Below are 19,123 nucleotides of genomic sequence, written 5' to 3'. Positions count from 1 at the left end.
CTATGGGACAAGTGCTGGGTGAAATTTTTTAGTCTATTTTTTTTCTTTGTTAGCAAAAGATGTAGATTTGGCAAAACCGAAGTGTTTTGTGAAGTCATGTCAGTTTTGCCCAATTGTTTTGGCAAAAACACTCCCAGCAAAAATTTTGAAAAAGGTAACAGTTCATTTTGATGTTTTCAAAATGAAACATTTCAATCTTTTTAATCAAAATGACTTCATTTTGAAATAGTCTTCAATTTAAAAAAATAAAATGTTAAAAGCTCAAAATCTAAACAAAACACTTGTTTGACCAGAAATGAATTTTTTCAATTTTTATATTTATCAAACATTTAAAATAAATTATTTTCTTTGATTTTTCAGAATTGCCAGCAAATGGAAAGATCAGTTATGTGCAGAGTTTTACATGGGATCTCCAATGATTACAAGTAGTCATGATTCATTTATATTTCATCCAATGAGACTTCCTTTTGATACCTGGGTACTAGGATACTAAGTCACTGTTGTCTATTTAAAACAACATATGTGCTGTTGTTCCAGTAAGTAGAAAGGTGTTGGAAGTGGGACTGAAGATTTGGTCCTCACCGCATCTGACAGCTTGAAGGAAATACGTAGGTGAAGAGCCTTAGTGAGTGGAGATTGTTCCACTAGGTGGGTTGTAAATAAGCCAGTTGTTAGCCCTCTAGGAGGAGGCAATCCAAGGTCAGGAGGTTTATTAGTGTAGTTGTAGGTCAGGGATCGGCAACCTTTGGCATGCGGCTCGCCAAGGTAAGCACACTGGCGGGCTGGACCGGTTTGTTTACCTGCCGCGTCTGCAGGTTCAGCCGATTGCAGCTCCCATTGGCCGCGGTTCGCCGCTCGAGGCCAATGGGGGCTGCGGGAAGCGGCGCCGGCCAAGGTTGCCAACCCCTGTTGTAGGTCCTTCGTTTTTGGTATTTACCAATTTAAGTATCAGACGGGGAGCCGTGTTAGTCTGTATCCACAAAAACAATGAGGAGTCTGGTGGCAGTTCGTTTTTAAGGTGCCACCGGACTCCTCGTTGTTTCCAATTTATTTAGTAAAACTCCTGGTCTTTTTCAAAACTCTTATTTAGGTTTTTACCAATTTTAGCCCAAATTTTGGCTTTTTCAGGATCTGAGCATTTTTTGGACAGGCAGGGTGCCAGGTCCTGGCAGCCAAGACTACCTGACCACTGCAGTGACAGGCCCGCAGGGAGTGGAAAGCTGCACCCTATAAGTACTGGACTCCGGCCAAACAGAGCCACCTCCTGATCCCAGCCATTCAGCACAGCCCCAGAGCACAGAGGGCCGTCTGCTTCCCCTGCTGGACAGGGCATGTGCAAGGGAAGCAGATGGGGCTGTGCTGAAGGGCCTGGCTCAGGAAGAGGCTCTCCTCTGGCAGGGGAGCTGGTACTTGCAGGGTTTAGCCTTCCTTTCCTCTCCTGATCCCAGTCATTTAGCACAGACCTGTTCACTTCCTCTGTGCAGTGGGGGAGTCCGAAAGGCAGGAAGCAGGGTTCTGGCAGCCAAGACTGCCCACTGATGCAGGGAGCAGGAGGCTTCCTCAACTGTAACATCTCACACCCTTAGCCCCCATGAATATACCTCCCCACCTCTCCCTGGGTTTGGTTTTTACCTATTTTCACAATTTTTTAAAATTTGTGAACACTGAAATTTCCAGGAAATCAAAAAGAAAATAACCAAAAACGGAGGCCCATTGGTATCGTGTTTACAGACCTATTAGATCCTCCAAGTCCATCTCCCTGCCAATGCTGGTTTGTAAAAAGGATCCTGGACTAACCAACACAGAAAGTAGTATGGGAAGCCCTCTGAGGGACACACAAGAGCATGCAAGTGTGTTTGTTGTGGGGCGGAAGGGGTGGTGCAGAAGAGAATTGCAGTGGAGCTAGCATGAGTTACTCTTCACCAACAGAAACCAGCAACAGAAAGCAGAGAGAGCAGTTAATGCAGATTAATGGGGACCAATGGCATCAGCAGACAACTTACTCTATATGGCTGTTGCACCAAAGTAAGAGGCAGCTTCCCATGGTAGGCTAGGGACAGTGCAAAGAAGTGCTATCTTGGCTGAATAAGATAGGGTCTGATCTGAAGGCCCTTGGGGGAAAATCTGAACCAGGTTTGGAGGGAAACTCTGTGCAAGCTCTACTTCAGGCTTTCGGCTTCCAGAGAGCCTCACTCAATAAGTAGGTGTTGTTGTAAACTTAAATAAGTCTAACATTCATTCATTACAAATGTTATGCACAACTGCTACCAGGTAATTAGCTGACATGAACAAGAGGAAGAGACTCAAACCTCTGGACAGCTATGAATGAAGCACAAAGGAAGGATAGATCTGAATTCTAAATAAATAAATAATAATAAAAAATTATGTACATAGTAGTTTGCAACAGAAAAGGCAACATCCTGCCTCCTGATAAAGAAATAGCAGGCTTTGTTTGCCCCGTTTGATTTACTTCTGAGTGAGTTTTTAATTGTGTTTACTCATCAGCTCTTTAAAAAATGTATCAGTCTGCTAAATGATGATCAGACTTTTTGGTAGAGGTCAAGACAGGGTTAGTTAACTAAAGTAATTGACACTAATATTATAATCATCTTTAGTCAGAGAATTGCAGGTGTTGCATATCAAGGTATTTCTCTTATCCTGTGATTAACACTATGGAGCAACAAGGTAATCGAAGTTAATTCCAAAGTTCAGCAAAACTTTTTCTAAAAATAAATAAGATTTTTAAAAGTATTTAATGTCAACACCTAAATCATTTATTTTGATACTTGCAACTTTTTCTTTCTTTTTTTTTTTTTTAAACATATGATACATTCCAAATTTTACAAGTAGTCCACAGATATTAAAGTTGTAGCCGATTTATTACAGGTATTTCTTCCCTGATACCGAAATCATGTTATATAAATATTTCTACCATGAACATAAATACATGCAAAACAAATCAGAAAAGAAAAAGTTTGTTAAGTAAGAATGACTAAATTTACAGAAAACAGGATAAATTGTGTACTTTGCTATTTTTTGCAGCCATAATTCCATCAATCCATTCAACCCTCTGCATCTCAGAAAAATGAGAAAAATGCCTTCTATCAATGTTTTGATTTACCCAGAAAATCTGTCAGTGTAATGAATTGTGGCAGATACCATTTTGTTATTTCTGGAATATCTATGCCCATGATCAAACTGATTTTTTTCAATGCAATTTTAACTAAGTTCCCTAGACAGGTGGAATAAAGCAGAAGCAGCAAGCCTTTCAGTAAAAGAAATAGTGTTGCAGAAAAAAAAAAAAAAAAATTATGACATGCACAGCAAGAAGTTGATATATAACTAAGAAGAGGAAGGGTAGACTGATGGAACTTTAATGCTGATTTTCTTTCTGCAGATTTTGCAGCTCTCTTATAAAAGAGTGAGGTGTATATATGAAGATCAAAGAGACATTAGAGACAAGAATGTCGTATCTAATACCAGCCTTAAGAAATAGGAGTTGATAATTGTTCAGTTTGCCTATTTTGTATTGTCTACATCTTAATTCAAGACTATTTCCGAGCCTGTGGAGAATTGTCCTGTACACTGTAACATATACAGAATTATTCTGAAACATTAAATCTGTAAAAATACAAACAATCCAATCAAGCCTATTGTAAATAAAGACAGCAGCCACAGAAAGGATTGCTTGTCTGGGCTGAAGAGGAAATCAAAAGCAAGCCTCAGTAAAAGAATCACTTTGATTATTAAAACTCAGGACTACGTAAATAAATTGTTTGAATAACTTACCAAACAGTTGGAAGGCATTAAGGCTATGGATTTTCTATCAGAAAGTATGTCATTTAGAGATTTCTTGAGGGTCTAACATTGCATTTATTACATACAACTATACCTTCAGGCACCCACATACCAAGTGCAAAATCTGTGCAGATATAGAATATATTTATAAAATATACTATAGACAAACATCTTTACAGAGCTTTAGTCAAGTGTCTACTATGTCAGAAAGTAAATGTACTTGAAGGTACAACTGAAAGGAAATGAACAGGAGCAAACAAGTGCTCTGTGACAGATGTCCTTCATATACAGAGAAAATGATTCATTTTTGTCTGAGAGTTTCTATTTGAAGACCTGAAATTAGGAAACTGCAATAAGATGTAGGTGGGATTTGCACCTTCAAAGATGAAAGTCAAAAATGAAGAAAAATGTGACTTTTTTTTAAATGTATTGCCATTGCCTTAAGACATCTTCTAAAACACGTCAACCCTTTAAATTTGGGAAAACAATCACATCATGAAAAATGAAAGGGTTTCCCCACTATATTAAAATTGCAAACCACACAATAGGTGTAAGGAGTGCAATGCTCCAGAAATAGCTTTAAATTAAATTATTTTACTTGTAAGCTAGTGTTAGTTCTTTTAGTAAAAAGAAAATCAACTGGAAGGCAAAAAAATCTGCAAGAATACAAATTAAAAAATAAATTTTAGATACACCGAGTTTAAGAGTTATCCACTGATGCAGACAGATACATCCATTTGCTACATTATTTTCATCCTTACTTTATTCCATTGCATGTACACAGTTTAAGTATTAAAACGTAGAATAATAAATAAAGTAAACCGGCTCAGATTACTAGCAAAGGGCAAAACACAATCCATAATTGTGCTTAATCTAGTCTCCATTTCAGCAGTTTTTTCCCCTCTTGTAGTTCATTAGAAAAATCAGAGTCAGATTTCCAAGAAGAGTCATTCTTTTGTCCCACAAACTTAAGTTCATTTGCCCAGGTTCTATACCCCAGGAGGTTTCATGTGAAGGAAGCACAGTGCAAATAATACTACTAGTAAAACCTGCTTACATAGAAAAAAGTTTACATGGTTATTGTAACCAGGAACTTTACAAAATAAATTGGAAAACAAAGGTTAAATAGAAGGACTGGAATCGTCTCTTTATTTTCCTCAATTTTTTTTTTCCTAATCCCTCTTTTGTTTGAAAAACTTACTGGGTTACAAAAATCATCATAAATAAAGTTCCAGTCTTCAGATGATAACCAATTATAAATGCTGCCAATCAATGCCAACTAGTGTTTGATTTGCTTCTTGTGCGTGTCCAATTTCTTCTGTGATACTGTGCTGTTGCCAGAGTTTTTGAATCTTTTTAAACCGTTCTTTGCACAAGTGTAAGGGATTCCCACGCCTGAAAAAGAATACATTTATTAGGAAACTTACAATTGTGAAGTGTTATAGAGCAGTTACATACTCACAAATAATACACAAAACACTTACATGATCTTTTAATGTTAATGTATAATAATACTTTCAATGCAATTTTTGCAACAGAGTTGATGCCAAAGTAACTTAATCCTGTAGTATTTTGTCTGACCCTCTACAGACACAAAATTTTCATCTTGTGTAATGAGCATAATTAAAAATGACAGCCCTTTGCATTTGTGTAGATACATGTCATCTCTTCAAGATGAGGAGAGATACTAACTTAGTTTTGGGCCCTATGCTTCCACACACTAGGGGGCATATTGGAGAAAAAATAATCTATAAAAGCAGAAGAAATTAAGGTGAGAATCATGGCATGCTTCTCAACCCCACTACATTTGGGCTATCTGGTTATAGGTGAAGTATGTATTAAGGCAAACCTGGAGAAAACTGCTTAGGGAAGGCATGTTCCCCTCTGAAGCCAGTGGAAATAGAGGATCAAATTGTCAGGTGCAATGAGGCCACTATATAGTCAAATAACACTAGTGGTATAGCACAAGTTTCATTTATCTGACCCAGGTAAGAATGACCTTGCAGGAGTATATCAGGCAATGCATAGGCAAATACACTATTTTCCTCATCTCCTGCCAGCATTGTGGACAAAAGGTGACACTGATACAGAGGGGGTGGGGGAACCCACCCTCATGACACACAAAACTTGGCCTGTTTTAGTTCCCTGTGACTGTTAAATGCTGGCATAAGTTACAAGCAGCCCCTGGGCTGGGGGAACAGCAAGTACAAAGCAGCACCAGGATTAGGGCAATGTAAAGCTGAGCTTTAAACAATCTTTGTATGCCACCACCAGCTTACACTTTATGATTCTGACCATTTGCAAGGATCTGGTTCCATTATCTATAAAGCCAGTAAGAGTAAATGCTACTGAATGCCAAGCTACCTCTTCCCCCTAAGATTAAAGACTTCAGCACAGAAACCAGCATGCAGATCTACTTTAAGTCAACTTGGAACAGGAGGTTTTCATCTGATATAGACATATATACATAATTAACTATATTTAATAAACAAATTGTGCATAAAAAGTAGGATATATATTTGTCAGTAGTATTGTCTATGGAATCTCAGAGATGCTGAGACATTATTCAAGAATTTACCCCCTTCAGGAAACCTCTTTATACCAGGCAAATTATTTCTCATCAGATGTTTCTAACAAAGTAAATATTTTTTTAAAAGGTTTGCTTTAGACATTACCGCCACACACACAACTACATTATTGCCCAACTTTAGCAGCTTAGTTATAAATTATTTAATATATAACTAAGCTTATTATATGAACCAACTGCTTTTGAGGGTAAAAAAGTGTTTCAATGAACATTTTAAAACATGTGCTAGAAAATGTACCTGAGTCCCTGGTCCGTCTCTCCATAGTCATCAAGATAGGGAGGAGCATAAAAGCAGCCCTTTGTTTTTCCAGCTAAAAATAGCACTTGACATTCTCGTACTCTGCACAGAGAGAGAGAGAGCCAAGACATTTTGGTCATTAGCTTTATGATGTGACCACATTTTTGGTATTTTCACAAACATTAGCTTCTTGCAACTCTAACGTATCTGTGATTCTGTATAATCTGCACATACTGTGGAATTTAAAATGTAAGTACCATCTGAAAATATTTATATCCCTCCTACGCCATGTAATAAAATAGTTCAAACAAAATGTTGTTCCACATTTTATCTGTTACAGCATAAATATCAGCGTTCCTGAACTAATCTATTTGGAAGCTACTTAAGAACACTGCAAGAAAATACATCAATTTTCTTCTCATTAACAAATGTTTATGAAAAACCTGAAACAAATTGTGTGGTCTAATCCTTCAATGCACATGTATTGTTGTGTCAACAGATGGGACAATTATTATAACCTGATGCCACAGTTTTATTCCTGTGCAATTAATTTAGAGCTAACTTTTACATCAAAGTTATTTTCATGACTTCTGAAAAACAGAAAGTTTACCATGATCATTTCATTTATTTCCACTGAAATGTTACACAATACATGGGACACATCCTTTTTCTGATTAGCTTTGGACCTTCCAAGAGATCTTATTCCATCAAAGATAAAAGCTCCTAAAAATTCTGAAGTGCAATGAAGATAAAAAAAAGACTATTTTTTGGGCAACTATTAACTAACTTCTTTTCTACGAACATCATTGTCCTTTACATACAGTGCAATGACAGTCACATTTATAGAAATATTCACTTCATGCCCATGTACAACATGTACCCTGTTAATAAAATTTAGATACAATGAAGTCCTTACCTGAGAAATATACCCACTCCAGAACCACATGCATATGTATGTGCAGTACAGGCTCCAACATCTTCCCCTTCTAACTCTGTTTGACAACAGTAACTCTGAGAACATAGCATGGTCCCACATACAAGGCACAATGTTGGTGCTCTGCTTTTATCACCACCTGATTTTGGACACCTTTACATAAGCAAACAAACAAACAAAAATCCATACAGGTAGGTGAATACAATTAAATCTTTACTATGGAATTATAGTTCAGTACTTTAAATGGTAATCAATAGATTCAAATTTATTCTGGAAACTTCTCCAGTTAAATGAAGTTACAGATTCTAAATTTGCCCCCCCACCCCCCCAAACACTTCTACTTTATGTTTCATTGACATAAGTAATGAAGATAAGGCACTTTAGCAGAAAAGACGGCAGTGAACATGTGCCATTCACTTTATGATTTTCTAAACAATCTTTTCAAGGCTCTCATGCTAGAAGATTTTCCCGTTCATCAAAAGCAACAAATGGCTTTTAAAGCTCACCATCATAATTGCATAAAAAACTTACGAGAAATTAGATGCTTGATTAATGAGGCAGCTGTAATCATCTGGAAGGTCTATTAATTTGTTAGATTCTCTTGCATAGCTAAAATGAAACAATCACATGTTTAACAAATAGTGGACACAATCATTGCAAACTCATATTTCCCCAAGTGTTACCTCAGTAACAATCTTATGTAAGTGATCAACACTCAATTTTGTCATCTATATCTTACACCAGTCTCCGTATCTATGACAATACATTAAAATGGCATATAGGGGTAAGAAAATTGATATAAAAATTACTGTGAACACACATTTCTTTAAATGTTCTATGATTTAATATAAAATCAGTGTAATAATTTATATGATTACCTGATAAGTATTGGTGGAGGCATGCTGGAACCACATTCAGTCCCAGTGCTATGTTAAAGGACACTAATGAACTTCTAGTGTGCATCAGCAGGGTTTACATAGACCAATTAATGCACAAGTTAGTGCGCTTTAGATATCACACCCTTCATGAGTGCAATACCTCACCGCATAGATAAGCCCTTGATACTGTTCCATTTGCTGTTTCATAGCACTACTCACAAGCCTTAATTTTCTTCCTCTCTGCCCACGTGAATAGTTAAACAGCAGCCCATTTTTAGCTTGATGTGATAAGCCTCAAACTGATATACCACAAAGGAATCCAACGTCCCACAATTGAAACACACTAGATTTGGTTTGCATGGAGTCATATTTTTGTTATTTCTCCTTTATGGCTCAAGAAAACTCCTAGAATTATATTTTCTTTCATTTGCATACTTTAGACAGTGTTTCATCCTGATACACGATAGGATTATATGAACATTTCTCCTGCTAAGGGATCAGAATATTGTACGCAAGTCTCTGATACAACTAATATTGTTTTGAAAGCAGCCACTCTCCAATTCAAAAGACTTTTGCTACAAGGAGTAAATTTGTGTCTCTTTTCTTCATTACAAACACTTCAACACTGAATATTTATATAATTGGGAAATCATGAATATTAATGTCAAGACCTTTTTATTTTCCCTCCAGATTCTACACTAGTGGTTCTCAACCTGCGACCCGCTTGCGGCCTAATCAGCACAGAGCTGTGGCCCATGTAACATCTTCAGGGCCATACACGTACAGTAAAAGCTTTGCTATCCGGCATGTAGGAGGACTGGGGGGTGCTGCTAAGTCAAAAATTCCAGTTAACTAACTAAGCATTATACTTACCAATGGAGGAGGGGAGTTTGGTGTGGGAGGGGGCTCAGGGCTAGGGGTTGGGGAGCGGGGCACAGGCTCTGGGAGGGAGTTTGGGTGTGGGAAGGGGCTCAGGGCAGGGGGTTGGGGCACCAGATCTGGGCAGCGCTCACCTTGGGCAGCTCCCCACAAGCAGTGACATGTCCCTGCTACTCCTAGGCGGAAGCGCGGCCAGGCAGCTCTGCGCGCTGCCTCCACCCATAAATGCCGGCCTCGGCAGTTCCCACTGGCTGCGGTTCTTGGCCAATGGGAGCTGCAGAGCCAGTGCTCGGGGCAGGGGCAGCACACAGAGCCCCCCGGCTGTTTCTCTGCCTAGGGGCAGCAGGAACATGTCGCCGGTTCCGGGGAGCTACACAGAGCCAGGTGGGGAACCTGTTGGTCCCGCGCCAACCGGACGTTTCTACAGCTTTCCAGTTGGTAAAGTGCTGGATAACACAGCTTTTACTGTAGTGTGTATATATATGTGGATGCGGCCCACATAACCCAGAGAGAGCTGCATATGCAGCCCACAACGGTAAATAGGTTAAGAACCACTATTCTACACAATGTAAGTTTCAATAATGTTAATATCTTCAGAAACAATAAGACAATCTATGAGGTTGTGCAATTTAAGTTCAAGGTTGTACAAGAAGCAGTGCACTGTGACATGCTGAGAGATAAAAGACCTACCACCGGATTAACCGTCTGTAACCTGCTTATCTGTTCATTAATAGTGTAGGATGAACAACAGAAACAGATGTAAAAAAATTCTTAACAGTCAAATGAAAAAAAAAAACAACCTTTCAACTATTCAATTAGAATATTATAACTTGAAATTATCGTCATTTTAAAACTGGTAGTCTATCATTTAATCAACTGACTGAATAAATACACCTCTACCCCTATATAACGTGACCAGATATAACACGAATTCGGATATAACGCGGCAAAGCAGCGCTCCAGGGGGGGCGGGGCTGCCCGCTCCGGCGGATCCAAACAAGTTCGATATAACGCGGTTTCACCTATAACGCGGTAAGATTTTTTGGCTCCCGTGGACAGCATTATATCGGGGTAGAGGTGTAATGTACTGATTTTTGTCACAGCTGGGTATTAATCCAGCATTTTTATGTACAGGCTTAAGAAGAAAATTCATTTTATACCATTTAGTATGGAACTTAAGCGTAAAAATAAGTTTTCATAATAGAGTTTTACCATTTGTTTGTGTGTTAAATTACTTGAATAGTGAGGTACCAATATTTAGCCTCCATTCTGAGTAAATAAACAATCTTCTTTAAAACTGCTAGGCATTAAAAACATCCTGAGCTTCATTTAATTGTTTTTTGAGTAGAAATACATTTAACAGACCAGACAATTTTGCTTTCAAATATCTACCTGATTTCACAGAAAAAAAGTTTTGTTTCTTAGAGCAGACAATTTAAAAATAATTTTACATATCAGTTGGAGGTTTTTTAATTAAATGTCTTTCAAACTGATATGCTCTAGCTCAACCAGTGGTTATGGGCTTGATTCAGGAACTTCTGAATGAAATTCTATGGCCTGAGTGTTATGCAGGAGGCTAAATGAGATGGATTATAATGATCCATTCTGGATTCACAAAAATCTCTGAAAATTTAAATAATATTTCACTCTCCCTATAAATAATTAAATATATCTCAGTTCTTCCTGGGGGCGGGGGACGGGTGGGGACGAAGAGGAAATAAATAAATAACTTTTCTCCTCCATCCTAAAATCCCTCCATACTCACCTTATGGCTTGTCTTTTGCCTTCCAGGTACCTTTTTACTTCATTGTCACTACACCAACTTCAAACAGAAAAAAGATGCCTTTTAGCCTTCATTAGACAGTTCTATAGAGGAACAACTACTAACAAGTAAAAAATATAGTTCTATTTGATATACTTTCCATCCCAAAAGACTTCTTCCAAAAACTTCTGTATTTTACAGGTAATTTTTAAAATACATTCATCTTTCTCTTCCAAATATATGCATTACTGGGGAAATATTTACACTAATTTTTGGTGCAGCATACTTTATGTAGGAATTAAAGAAAAAAGTTTCATACCTTTCTACTAATGTGTTCATAATTTTGCTATTTTCTTGAAAAAGGCAAATGAGGTTGTTTGGCAGGGAAAGATAGCTACATAAATGCTCAAATTGGCTTGGCCCAATTACTGTAAATGCAGAAAAAGAAAGACAATAAATAGTTGCATTAGGAAGATTTCACCAACAGTAAATAAAACAACCCTAACTGGGGATTAAAATTAAGCCTATAATTTTGTCATCGATATTTTTAGTAAAAGTCAAGGACAGGTCACGGGCAATGAAAAAAATTCACGGAAGATGTGACCTGTCCCTGACTTCTACTAAAAACATCCCTGACAAAATAGGGAGGGAGGAGGGTCCAGCACCATGCCCCACTGCATGCAGCAGCAGCAGCGAGCTGCAGCCCCCCGCCCCTGCCCAGAGGCTGGGAGCTGGAGGGGGGGGATCCCCTGTCTCCAAAGGTGCTGGGGAGGGATCCCCCACCCGTCACAGCGGTCTCTGGAAGTCACAAATTCTGTGACTTCCGCGACCTCCATGGACATACTCGTAGCCTTAATTATAATGCAAAAGTGTGACTTCCCTCCCCCTCTCCCCCCTCCCCCCCACACACTGCACATTAAGATGTAGTGAGAATTTAAGGCTGGTCAGAGGTGCCAGATTGAAAGTCCTGGAGACTGAAGTTCTCTATTTATTCACAAAACAGATATAGCACAAGCAATGGCAGTGCAAATAAGGTTGCCAGTTAGTGCCAGTTATGGCTCATGAAATGAGCTCCCTGTTAAAATGTGGTCCAGACTGAAAAAATTGGGAAGCCCACCTATGTAAAACAGAAGTTCAGGGAAGAAGGGAGTGTTTTTCACTCGAAGTCTTGCATACAGTCCAACACACTGGAGGGTAGGGATAGATATGCTGGAGGGTAGGAATAGGGTCCAGAGTGACCTAGACAAATTGGAGGATTGGGCCAAAAGAAATCTGATGAGGTTTAACAAGGACAAGTGCAGAGTCCTGCACTTAGGAAGGAAGAATCCCATGCACCGCTACAGGGTGGGGACCGACTGGCTAAGCAGCAGTTCTGCAGTAAAGGACCCAGGGATTACAGTCGACGAGAAGCTGGATATGAGTCAGCCAAGAAGGCCAACGGCATATTGGGCTCTATTAGTAGGAGCATTGCCAGCAGATCGAGGGACGTGATTATTCCCCTCTATTCGGCATTGGTGAGGCCACACCTGGAGTACTGTGTCCAGTTTTGATCCCCTCACTACAGAAGGGATGTGGACAAATTGGAGAGAGACCAGCGGAGGGCAACAAAAATTATTAGGGGGCTGGGGCACATGACATACGAGGAGAGGCTGAGGGAACTGGGGTTATTTAGTCTGCAGAAGAGAAGGGTGAGGGGGGATTTGATAGCAACCTTCAACTACCTGAAGGGAGGTTCCAAAGAGGATGGAGCTAGGCTGTTCTCAATGATGGCAGATGACAGAACAAGAAGCAATGGTCTCAAGTTGCAGTGTGGGAGGTCTAGGTTGAATATTAGGAAACCCTATTTCACTAGGAGGGTGGTGAAGCACTGGAATGGGTTACCTAGGGAAGTGGTGGAATCTCCATCCTTAGAGGTTTTTAAGGCCCAGCTTGACAAAGCCCTGGCTGGGATGATTTAGTTAGTGTTGGTCCTGCTTTGAGCAGGGGATTGGACTAGATGACCTCCTGAGATCTCTTCCAACCCTAATATTCTATTATTCTATGAAAACTATCCTTTACTCTTTTCAACATTTTGTTGAGGAGCCATAACTCAAGGAAATGTTACACAGCAAGAACTAGTCTTGATAATAGCCTATATGAAAAAAAACACTGACTTTAATTTTAGTTCAGAATTAAATATCAAATAATTCAATTTTAAATACGGGGATCCTAGAGTAGTGTGGGTTCATATGTGCCTTTTCTTTTTGATTATGACTAACACCTCCAGACTTATATTTAAACCCTATCTGAACCATAGCTGCAACTGAGCTACGGTTGTTGCTATCATGAATTCAACTTAGTGTAACACTATGTTTACACTCTCACATTTGAAGATTAATTCAAAATTAAGGGCCCGCTGCTAATCTCATTGAAGTCAAAGGGAGCAGGAGCAGGTCTCGTATGAGAAGAATGCTGAAGGTAATAAAGATGAGATTTCAAACAAGCAATGAGCCTTTACTTCTTTTTAACCACTAGAATATCAATTTCATGTCCTATATTATTTTGAAACACAAAGATACAACAGTGCAAAATTGTTTGGATTTTGCCTATTTTTAATTAAAAAGTGACTTTTTAAAAACTAAAAAAACCTTTTCTGTTGCTTTGCAGTTTTGTGCAGATATAGTCCTGAATCATTAGTAAGTCAGCATGTTTTAATTTCAGCTACTACAGAAAGGAAAGTTTAATGTGGTTTATTTTCGTTAGCATTTAAATCATTTTTTTCCATGCCATTTATAAAGCTGTCCCTGTACATCTAGCAATAAATGGACATTACCTTGAATTTCTGATGGTGCTGGGACTCCATTTAAATAATGGAAAAACAAAGCAGAGCATCTCAGGAAAGGCATAATTCCAGCTTTTATACTCCTGCACAGATGCCAGCCTGAGGACATTTCTTTCAAGGCACTTGAAACAGAATGAATAAAAATTACTTTTTTTGTGTGTGTGTAAAATGTTATGACTAAGTTAAAAAAACAGAGCTAATATAAAGCTGCTGGGCTAAATAACAGTATGTTTAATAAAAGTTAGGCCATACTTCATATTGAGCAGTTTTTGACTTTGGCTGAAACAAATGTCAGGTAAAGAGAGTGTTTACTTTGAAGCTAACACTAATGGGAAGATAAATATTTATGAATCTCTAATTTCAACAGATAACACAATAAGGAATCAGAAATTTGGGAGAAGCTGAGTGGCTAAAAAGTAAGTAAGTTCTCGGAACTCAGCTGCAAACTATCAAGATTTATTTACATATGCCAAATGGCTGATCAAAATTATTCTACAGTATAGTATTACTGAACTCTAAGGAGGTAAATTACAGAAATTTTCTGATTTGTCATGTGACTTTTTTCAGTCAGTCATGAACCAGGATTAGTTGGTAGCACACAAGGAACAAGAACTTTTGAGTTTAAAATCTGATTCTCTTAACAGCATCAGTACATCAAATTCAGCCTTTATATGCTGTTACAGATTGGTGGTGGGAGCAGGAGGGAAACAATGGTTGTGTAAACTAGAGATTATCATTTTACCTTCCTGTATGCTGGCAAAGAAATTTATACAAAGTAAGCACTGCTACTTCTTCTTCACCATTAGGGTTTTCTTGGTCCATGCCATTTTCTTCTGAAAAGCAAAGAAAAAATAAATCAGGTACAATTCTAAACCTAGAAATCACTTAATTATTTTTAATGGACAAATCTTTTTTTAGAAATAGTTGAGAGAGGAGGTGAAGCTCTGAATACCACAGGTGTTTATAAAAGAAGCATTAAAGACCCGGCTATATTATCATCGGTATCAAACATCTAAAATAATGATGTAAACCAAATTTTGACAAGAAGGCCAAGAACAAACAAGTGAAATGCCCCATTAGAAAACAAGGAAAAGATCGTTTTGTCTCCTCCCACGGATCAGGTCTGGCTGCCAATGTCACACAGAACAGATCTTTTTTGCAAAATATACCATACCCAGTCCCTCTTGTTACATGAGTACTAAAAGCAGGATGCATTAATTCCTTTCTTTAGTAAGCACAGATTATTTTCTTCAGGAAACAAAAGTTTAACCCGGCCTATGCCATAAACTTTTGCCAGCACAGTTATGCTAGGGGGGGGATTTGTGACCAATAGAGTAAGCTTTTAATTAGCACTAAGGGTACTTTGCTGGTATGAAATAGCAGCATAGCTATACTTTCAAGTGTAGACCCAGCCTTAGTGTTCATTTTTAAAAAAATTGATAGTGAAACAAAAAAGGAGGTATTACCTGTTGATGAAGTAAGTAAAATTTGTACTATGTGTGCCATTGTGACAAGATGGAAGATGTGAAGATCTCCAGTGCCAAGACTAACCCCTGAAAAATCCTGACAGTATATGGCAGGAAAAGAGAGCACCAAGCTTACCTGTATTAGAGAAAAATAGAAAGTGTAAGAGAATGAATGTCTTCCCCCTTCTGTGCCACAGCCTCAAGAATCAGTCAGTTTTTTCTTGACGTCATCCTTTGTGCTGCAGTACATTCGATGGGACTAATTTTAACAACAGTTAAACCATTTCTTCACGTGACATAGGGATAACTATCAAATAATGCAGGGTTTATAACATTCCCTGCCTTTTTTCCCCAAGTCAGAGGATAAACTGTAATATAGCAATAAATATTAAAAATCTAAACATCCGTGAGAAGGTATCCTAACTTACTGTATTTTCTCCTCAAAACTCTTGTGGTTATGAAGAAAATACATAACTGCAGCTTTGACACATAAAAGATGCCTAAGGATACATCTACACTGCAAAAAGTCCTGCAGTGCGAGTCTCAGAGCCTGAGTCAACTGATTCGAGCTTAGAGTACAGGGCTGAAAGTAGCAGTGTAGATGTTCCGGCTTGGGCTGGAGCCTGGGCTCTGAAACCCAGTGAGGATCTCAGAGCTGGGCTCCAGCCTGAGCAGGAATATCTACGCTGCAATTTTTAGCCCCATACACTCATGGGGCTCACACTGTCTCAGCTGACCCAGGTTTTGAGACTCACTGCCCCATGGTTTTTTTTGCAGTGTAGATGTAACCTATAGGATCAAAGGTGTAGGTGTATTCATTATGAAAAACTTACCAATAAATGAAACATGTCAATATCAAGAATGCATGGAAGATTTCCACTTTTTTCATTAGGCACCAGTGCTGAATATATAAAAAAAAACAAAAATGTATTAATTACACAACAAACAATCGGCACTGATTTTTGCTACAGAATAGACTATAGTTATCTTAATTGTGTGTTAATGTTTTAGGTATCTACTGACAAGTTCTTTCAGGCTTTGGCGAGGAATAAATTAATTCAAGAACTTGTGCACGCTGCTGGAGCAGGTTCTATTCTAGTTTCCAAACTTTATATTTCACTGAAATGAGATAACAAAATAATTTGTATAAAACTGTATAGTACACTCTGTTCTCTGATTTTCTTTTAGTTACAGCTGGACTGCAATAGAAAAAGTGGTGGTACTCTCCCAAGCTCTGCCCATGCGAGTCACCAAAATGAGACACTGCTCACTGTAGATTATGCAGACATTTAAAATATGATTATGCAGCTCTCTGAACTCTGCTCGTCTACTTGAGCCTGGTTCCCATCTCTGGGCTTCAATATGTCCATAATCTCTGCAGCGCTCTTTGGGACTGGCACCTTCTTAATAAGGGAAAAATAAATAAGTTGTGGTATCTCCACTTATCGCACCAAAAATGAGACCTCACTCTCAGAAATCGTGTAGATCTGTGAATCTTCTCTCCTATTTTATAAGACAAATTAATTACGATGCTAAAATTTAAATTAACTCAGAAGCCCAGTGATGACGACACCTCGCTGAGATGAATGGGGAAAGTGACACCTCTCAGAGCTATTGTTCCAGCTGAGATCACATTTTTGAGATTGTCTGTACTACAGATTCACTTAAAAAACAGCTTTGATACTGGAAAATAAGATAGCAGCTGATATGAATATGGCTGTGAGTCAGCTTAATATGAGCCTTGGTTTAAACCCCTGCTTCGGCACTAGTGATTCCCATAGTTTTAAATTTTACTTTAAATAAATGTAACCAGTGGAATAATAATGCTACTAACAAAACAGTATGGTTTTTTTAGTGTACCGAATGCAAATTTAAGCTTAAAATAGCAAACATACAGTAAATATAAATCAAGTACTCCATGCAATAATAGAACATCACCCATTTTGCATGGAGAGTACCTCCATTTAAAAGCAAAACAAAAAACCAACCTCCTTGAAGATACGACCATCTATTATTTAAAGCAACATCCAAAGAAAAATATCACAAAGCATTCCCTCGGAATATCTTTACCCCAAATAGTAAAATCCAGATGAAGATCATAATAAAAATTTTAGCCACAAACTGTACAGTAATGTAAGCCATCACACTTGGAGTATTTGCAGTTGTCAAAATAAAAATATTCTCAAGTGAAGAGGTGATTTACTGTTTCCAGAGCACTTAAACTTCCCTTAATAACTGAAGAATACTTAGACAAATTTAAAGAGCTATTGTTACTTGAAAACAATTTACTACTGTGACGATTCCAATACCTTCAGATTATAAGTGCTACTGTTTTGGTAAATTCAACATAAACCCATATAAACACCTATCATCATTTTTTTTTTTTTTAATTGCTATCAGAGATTTAGTACTGCAAGTGTCCACTTTTGGCTGTAGTACTGCAGATGTCAGCAACTGATCCACTTCTATTGATTCTATCAATAACTTCAGAGTATATATGAATCTCAACGTTTTCTGAAAATAGCACTTTTTGTATAGTGCAGCCCCTACAAGCCATCCCATCTAATAACCTTGTGCTAAAGCAATTGTTGCATTACTGATTATTATTACTGTCACTATCTCAACTTACAAGGATTTAAGTAACTCACCTTTTTTTCCTTCAAGTTAAACTAATAGAGCTTTACATTTTAAGTTGGGGTTTTACTGACATTCACATTACTTAATTCTTGACAGTGTTCTTCTTTTCATCAAGAAATATATTGGTTATAGCATACATGTATTTATATAAAGGGATAGATATTGGCCAGATTTTCAAAGGTGCTAAGCAGCACAATCTCCAATAATCAGGCCAATATATCTGTATTTATTATATTCTATTTCAGATGACTTAGATCTCAAGTGTTGGGATGCTCATCTATTTCTACAAACTTTTCATTCAAATAGTTTTCAAGTTAACACAATGTAATTACATTATTAAAAAAAATTTCAGTCAGTATCATAAGCTATGCTTTCCAGCTACTCAAACTAAAACACCCCTGAGTTCTAAGACATCTCAACATTATTGATCCAAATTACTTAAAATATTGTTAATAATAGTTAACAAAAAAAAAAAAAATCTGGGTCATAAAGAAAAACCGCCATCAGTCCATTCCACAATAGGGATTCTGTAAATTTATTTTCCTAAAGTGTATTTTTGAAACTTGATACTTGCATTCACGGTAACAATAAGGATGCCAGAAATAAATGTTCTTATAAAATTAATGTTAAATCACGTAAATTTTAGATAAAAAAGGATGTCTGCAAGCCTCACAGCTTTTAAAGTTTCTTCAGGGTTTTATCTTCTTATATAGTTTTTCAGATAATCATATTGCTAATTTTTGTCAGCTTTCCCAGTGGCTGTACTTAATATGCAAAAATAATTAGTATAATGTATTGAACTTACATGCAAAGAGCCTACAAAAGTGACCCTGCACTGCCGAAAGAGATGAAACTGTCCAGTGTGCTGCTGCGAATCTTGTTAATGAAGTAAGGCAGTCATCCTAAAAAAAACAAAAAAAACCCCAAACTAAATGTCACAATTAAACTCTTCAAGATGGAATAAAACGATATCTTTATGACTCTATATAGTACATCTCTCTAGTTAGGTAGCTATAGTCTTTACCACATAATTTTGAGAGATCTAGATTATGCCAAAGATTCAATGTAGTAAAGGGGTGTGTGTGTGTGTGTGTGTGTGTGTGTGTGTGTGTGTGTGTGTGTG

The 19,123-nt window shown here is 37.8% G+C and overlaps 1 protein-coding gene across 1 annotated transcript in view; it reads right to left on the bottom strand.

Moving 5' to 3' along the window:
• Positions 1-4,539: 4,539 nt before the first annotated feature.
• Positions 4,540-19,123, bottom strand: part of UBR2 (ubiquitin protein ligase E3 component n-recognin 2) — a 111,404-nt gene continuing 96,820 nt past the window's right edge. Inside the window, exons 37-47 of the mRNA XM_026652528.2 lie at positions 18,806-18,902; positions 16,197-16,264; positions 15,364-15,499; positions 14,640-14,730; positions 13,889-14,019; positions 11,396-11,504; positions 11,080-11,136; positions 8,089-8,166; positions 7,540-7,710; positions 6,624-6,725; positions 4,540-5,193 (exon numbers count right to left, since the gene is read on the bottom strand). Coding sequence (XP_026508313.2) covers positions 5,052-5,193; positions 6,624-6,725; positions 7,540-7,710; positions 8,089-8,166; positions 11,080-11,136; positions 11,396-11,504; positions 13,889-14,019; positions 14,640-14,730; positions 15,364-15,499; positions 16,197-16,264; positions 18,806-18,902 — 1,182 coding nt within the window. The 3' untranslated portion in view covers positions 4,540-5,051. The remainder of the gene's footprint in view (positions 5,194-6,623; positions 6,726-7,539; positions 7,711-8,088; positions 8,167-11,079; positions 11,137-11,395; positions 11,505-13,888; positions 14,020-14,639; positions 14,731-15,363; positions 15,500-16,196; positions 16,265-18,805; positions 18,903-19,123) is intronic.

This window comes from Terrapene carolina, unplaced genomic scaffold (genome assembly GCF_002925995.2).
Source record: "Terrapene carolina triunguis isolate 2854851 unplaced genomic scaffold, T_m_triunguis-2.0 Scaffold120, whole genome shotgun sequence".
Taxonomy (NCBI): Eukaryota; Metazoa; Chordata; order Testudines; family Emydidae; genus Terrapene; species Terrapene triunguis.
This window is presented reverse-complemented; position numbering and strand designations above follow the sequence as displayed.